At 56.5% G+C, this 6,278-nt stretch overlaps 1 protein-coding gene across 1 annotated transcript; it reads right to left on the bottom strand.

Moving 5' to 3' along the window:
- Positions 1–5,253: 5,253 nt before the first annotated feature.
- Positions 5,254–6,273, bottom strand: RNF26 (ring finger protein 26; the record flags this gene model as incomplete). Its single annotated transcript, XM_009702224.1, has 1 exon — positions 5,254–6,273. A coding segment is annotated over one exon (1,020 nt), but the record flags the coding sequence as incomplete, so codon positions are not given.
- Positions 6,274–6,278: the final 5 nt, after the last annotated feature.

Below are 6,278 nucleotides of genomic sequence, written 5' to 3'. Positions count from 1 at the left end.
TTAGGAGGAATAAGGAGACTGAGCATGCAGGGTTGGGTCTAGGGCCAGTTCAGCAAAAGGAAATATTAAGTCCTGCAACTGGGGAGGAATAACCCTACATACCAGTACACACTGGTGGCTAACTGGCTGGAAAGCAGCTTCCCAGAGAAAGTCCTGGGGATCCTGGTGGGCAACAAGTCTACTACTACAATGCAGCAGAGTGCCCTCGTGGCAGGGAAGGCCACCAGCCTTAGGAGAAGCATTGCCTGCAGCTCGAGGGAGGTGATCCTTCCCCTCTGCTCGGCACTGGTCAGGCACAGCTGCAGTGCTAGGTCTGACTCTGGGCTCCCCAGTACGAGACATGGACATACCAGAGAGAGTCCAGCAAAGGGCTGTGAGGGTGATCAAACCCTGGCACAGGCGGCTCAGAGAGGTGGTAGAGTCACCATCCACGGAGGCAGTCAGAACCCTATTGGCCACAGTCCTGTGCAACCTGCTCCAGCTGCTCCTGCCTGAGCAGGGAGCTGAGCTGGATGATCTCCAGGTCCCTGCCAGACTCAGCCGCTCTGTGTCCCTGAGGCCTTGCCACGCTCGGCACTGCGGCTCTGAGGCACTGGGATTGCTGCCGTGTTCAGGGAGCCAGTGCGGCTCCCTGTGCTGAGTGGCTAATGAAGGAGCAAAGCTGGGGCCCAGGAGCAGCCCAAAGGCCCCCTGCGGTTTGGCTGCTGATCATCACCTGCTCCCTCCCTGTCGGCCTGGTATCGTTAGCTGCTCATGCTGCTGCGCATCTGCAGCGAGCGTCTGTCGTGCCAGCTCCCTGCTGTCAGGCAGGCGATGGCTGTTGTCCCCAGCCTGGAGCTAGCGGCTCATTAGGCCTGGGGTGTTGCAGCTGGGCTGACAAAGGGATCCCAGGGATTTTCCCAGGGCCTTGGGGGGCCCGGTTTCAGCAAGCTGTCAGCCCACACCACCCCGGTGCTCCTAAACTAGAGTAAACCAGCAGCATCATGCTCTTCCTTCCTTGGGGAAGGGAGAAGGCTCTTGGCATTGTGATGGGCTGAGACCAGGCCATTTGGCTCATGTGGGAGACTCCCAAGCAAGCTCTGGAGCAGGGAATACTGCCGGGGACTCCAGATCTCATGCCCTGGACTGGTCTGTGAGCATTGCTGCTGCTGGTCACCCTCCCCATGCAGTGCAGCCCTGCACCAAAAGCCACAGTGCCAGAGCAGGCAGGTCTGGCATGGCTGACCATCAGCCTCAGGGACCCTATGCACTGCCCATTAGCAAAGAGGTGGCTGTGTTTTCATCCCATAATTGCTTGCTGCTTGGCCAGCGAGTGAGCCAAGTGCGTGCAGGGTGGATCCCAGGGGAAGGCTGTGTCTTTCACATCCTGTCCTTGTTTGGCAGGCTTGGCTGCAGTGGCCGGAGTTGGCTGAATGCCCTCTCTGTCCCCTGCTGGGGCTGGCTGAGGGGGTGGTGGGTTGGGAGCACCCTGCCTGTGCAGGGGATGGCAGATGTTCCCCTGCTGGCCCAGTCCTCCTGCCCCAGGGCAGCTCTGCAGCCTCCTTGGGTGCCCAGCCTTGCCTCAGCTCACACACCCTGGGAGCAAGAGAGGAAGGCTGAGCAGTGCCTCAGTTTCCCCAGTTGTCACCCATCTGTAGTCAGATCCCCACAGAGTTTGGGCAGGCTGCCGGTGTGGCCCTCTTTCCCGTGCCTGTGCTGTGCCTGGCAGAGCTGCGGTCCTACAGCAGATGTCCATCTCTTTCTGGCCTCCCAGCAGCCTCCCTCTCCCCACTGTGATTTTCATCGTGGTTAAAATTAGCTAGTTTGCTGGTGTGGTGTTGCCAAGGCTGGAGAGTTTAGGGGAGGGTGAGCCAGAACTCCTGGGGTCTCTGCCTATCAGGGTCCTGAAACGTTTTTCCAAACAATTTACAAGGATGCTGGAGAAGCAGAGGGTGCTTAAAAGCACACAGCAACCTGCCAAGAGCTTAGATTGTGGCCAGGGAGTAACTCACTGTGCAGCGAATGCATCTGCTCATCAGTAGCCCAGCACAGCTGAGCCTGCCACAGCCTTTTTGTGAAGCAAGACCGAGCCCTGTACTGCCTGCTGCTCCACAACTCCTAGTGCTTTGGGTGCTGTCTCCATCCCTGGGACAGTCAGGCTTGCCAACACCCTCCATTGCGAGCAGCAGGATATCAAGGTGCCAAGGACATGGGGGAGCAGGGATTACACATCCCTGTGCATGTTCCTGCCAGCCTGGGAAATCCCAGCCCCTCTGCTTTGGGTTGCTCAGGCCCTGGGTAGCTCCAGCTCTGGAGAACCTGAGCACAAATCCCTTTGTTCCAGTACAGAGAGGAACTGCTCCTGAAAAGAGACAAAGCTGTGCGTACAAGCCCCTCCACAAAGCGGTCATTGCTTCTCTCCTTGCTCAAGGGCTCGAAGTGACCTGAATTAAGAGCAGACAAGATGCCCGCCAGTCCTGGGGACTTGTTAGCAAGAGCTACCCCAGCCACTCTGCTGGCTACTGAGCCCAGAAGGGGCTGCAGCATCAAACACCTCTCCAGGCAAGATGCAGATGTTGGCACAGGTGCCTTGCAACCTGCACTCTCTGCCCTTTTGCACAGGCATATCCACAACTGCCTCCTCTTGCTGTGGGCTAGCAGAGCAGGGGCTGGGGGATGCCAGCCCTGGAAAGCCCACCCACCATGTCTTCAGGTGCAGAGTCATCTCCTGGATGCCAGGCTTTTCCTGTGCAGCAGCCTGGCTCTGGGGTATCCCACAGCACTGCCCCCAGACAAGTACCCCTGAGCTTGTGGTTTTGGCCCTCCAGCTCTGACCCATGGTAGGGAGCGATAGGCTTCCTCTGGAGCCCAGGGGTGAGCAGAGAGAAGACCCCATCCCCCCAGAGAAAACCCTTCCCAAGAATGAGCCAGCAGGCAGCTTTTGGTAAAGGAGACTTTAATCTGCTCAGTATCTAGTCCATAGTGCAAAGAGTTAAACTTAAGGCAAAGCTTTCTCTTTTTTTTTATAAACAGACAGCAAACAAACAGGCCCTAAAACAAAAAGCGTGACTGCTATAATAGAAAAAAGGTTTGAGGGGAGAAACTGCAGTTCTGGGGAGGTTTCTGTCCCCACTCTGTAGTTCATGTAGGAAACATTGCACCCCAAGATCCATGAGCTGGTCCAGACCAAACACTATTGCCTGCAGCCAGAGGCATAGCCACACTCCCACTCTTGGGTCTCTCCAGAGGCACACCCAGGGAAGGGTGCAGGTCTCTGCCTCCTCCTGCAAGAGGACATCTGCAAGTGCCTGGGACAAGCTGCACCCCAGGGAACACAGCGGGTGGGATCCCGCTTGCTGCTCTGGCAAGGGCTTGGCTACTCAACTGCAAGTGTCACTGGCTGCAGACCACAAACATTAACATGGGTGATGTGTGTCTGGGGAGGCACAGGGACAAGTGGCTGAGCAACAGGGCGAGGGCAGGGAGATTTGCATCTCTGCAAAGTGAGGTGGAAGCAGCTGACAGCCCTGGGACCAGACCTTCCTAACACCCATTAGTGCTCAGGAGCCCAGCTTCATTTGGCGGGTCCCTCCAGCCTCCAGCAAACACAGGGGTAACCAGCCCCTACAGTGCCTCCCAGAGCAAAGCTGCTCTCCAACAAGATAGTGTCTTGCCACAGCTTAGGTTTACAGCACAGAGGTGACTCACAGCGTGGCCTGGCCTCTCTGCTGCCTCTGTTTTGGCTTAAATCACTAATCAAGGAGAATAGAGAACGAAGACCATGCCAGCCACCCTCAGGCTCTTGGCTTCCAGTCCAGGAATCAAGACTCTTTCCAGTCTGGCTCCAGCCAAAATTGGCTGTGGCACGTGGCTGACCTCAGGCAAGCAGCTGGGAAAGGAAAAGCTTTTTAGTGCAAGGCCGCCTTGCAGCCCAGCGATTTCTTGGAATGGTGCTGGTTGGCCAAGCTGAGATGAGCCATCTCAGGCCTCCCCAGCCAGGATCGGATGCCATCATTAGGCTTCAGGGGACACTTAAATAAAACTAGCTACATTTCTGACAGACAGTAAGACGGAACAGCACTGTAACCCTGCCCTAATCAAAGATAGCCATGGTCCTGGTACTGCTCCATGCACACAACTGGAGATCCGCAGCATGGATATGCAGAACTTGTGTCTGGAGCTGGAATGTCTCAGGAGCTTTGGGGTGTCCCCTCTCCTCCCAAAGAGTTACTCCCTTTAGCCAGCCCAGCCTGGGAAGCAGCAAGCAAGCACTGTTGTGAACCAGCCAGCTCCATGGCACTTTGAGCCAGAAGAAAAAGTGTATTATCTAGAGAGAATTCTCCCGCATTGGCTCAGATGTGTGCTGCTGCTTGCCAGGGCTGTGAGCTCTGGCCAGCCAGCCACCCCTCAGGTTCTCCAGGGAGCACCACCACCCCTGCAGAAAGAGTAACTCCCTCTGGCCTCCCTGTAACAGTAACCTGATGTGTGCTTGCTAGTCTTGCATAGGTGATGCATGGAAGCAGCAGCAACACTGAACTCTGCAGTCAGCTGGCCCGCAGGGAGCCCACGTTCATCACAGCTCTTCGTTGTCCTGGCAAGGCGAATAGGAAGCTCAAAAACCAAAGCCTTAGTGGCTGGGATACTGAAGTACCCCAGAAACCCTACTCTTCTCCAGCTGAAAGCCAGGCTCAGCCCTCTGGTAGCAAAGCCTAAAAACTTTGAGAGTGCTCATTGCTCTCCTAGGGCCTTGCAAAAGGGGCACACTTCCCAGGCAGCTTCCCGACTTAGATGCGAGGAGGAAACAGAGGCCTGAACGCAGTCTGCCAGGTAGTTTTCTGGTCAGACCTTGGGAAAAACCCTCCCTTGCCTTGTACCAGCCCCTGTGATTCCTAGGAGGGCGCAGCCTCTAACCTTACCATCAGCTGTGGCTAGGAGGGACCAGAGCACCTTTTTGCACTCTGCTTTGGATCTCAGACTGCTGCAGGCTCAAGGCAACAGGCTCTGAAACAGCAAAAGTTGTCAACAAAAAAAAGGTAACTCTTTCAGCCTGCTGCAGAGATCAGTTACTGTGCTTACTAGCAAGAGCTACAATCTAGTTACGTAGCAAATGTGGCTAGCAGACACCCCCAACAGCCTTTTGCCCTTTCAGCACCATACTTAGTTCTTTGGAAGCTGCTCAAGGCAGCCCTGGGGAAGTTCTGCTTCCCGGCAAGAGGCAGAAAGGGGTGCCCTTGACCTCCTGGGAAAATGACCCAAGCCACATGCCCCTTGGGCTCACAAGTACACATTGAGTGTCTGGAGGATCATCTGCCGGCACAGCGGGCAGTTGCGCTGGTAGATGGCCTGCTGCAGGAGGACTTCTGTGCACTCCTGACACAGGCACAGGTGCCTGCAGGGCAGAAGCAGGACTGTCTTGGTTTGGTCTTGACAGATGACACATTTCTTACGTTCCTCTTGTTCTTTCAGAAGCATCCAGGGGTCGTTATCTGGAGCGCCCTCAGCATCCTCAGCTGCTGCGTTCAGCTGCTGCCTCCTCAGAGCTTTCCCCCAGGAGGTGCTTGGTTCCTCCCTGGGTGGCTGGAGATGCTGTCCTGCCACAGCACTTCGACTCAGAGCAGGACGCACTTGTAGTACCTGCTCTGCATCCAGCTGGTCCTCGTGCTCAGCTGGCAGCTGGCCGACTCCTGCCAGCATCAGCCTGCTGGGGACTGCGGGTCTCAGGGTGGGCACAGCTGCCCCTCGCTGGTTGCTGTCCTGGTTCATCGTTCTGCCTCCTCGACTCCAGTTGGTCACCTGCAGACTCCAGTCCACCAACCTGCGCCAGGCCTGGGAGGTCATGGCCATGCCCAGTGTCAGGACTGCCACCTGATAGAGCCGCCACACATCCCGCTGCAGACGGTGGTAGGAAGGCAGCGTGTTGAAGTAGCCTAGCACATAGCCTGTCAGTGTCCACAGCAGCCCAGGGTTGAAGACAAAAGCGCTGACAACAATAATGAGGAGGAGCAAGCCCAGGCCATAAATATTCACAAAGAAGATGTTGATGAAGAGCTCAGTGACGGAGGCCAGGAGCTCGAAGGCCAGCTGGCAGGGCGACCACAGCAGGATGGACAGAGCGATGGCACCGCTGGAGACGTGTGCGAGGAAAGCAGCCAGCAGGTCTGTGGCTCTGAGGAAGGGGCCAGCGACCGAGTCCCACAGGGCCGCGACCAGGGTGAAGAGGTTCTGCGTGCCGATGAGGCACACATTGACAAAGCTGTTGACGAGGTAGGCCAGCAGGCTGGTGCCAATGGCCAGGCCCT

The sequence above is a fragment of the Cariama cristata genome, unplaced genomic scaffold (genome assembly GCF_000690535.1).
Source record: "Cariama cristata isolate BGI_N322 unplaced genomic scaffold, ASM69053v1 scaffold34016, whole genome shotgun sequence".
Lineage (NCBI taxonomy): Eukaryota > Metazoa > Chordata > Aves > Cariamiformes > Cariamidae > Cariama > Cariama cristata.
Note: the sequence above shows the minus strand (reverse complement) of the source record. Positions and strands in the feature narration are given on the sequence as shown.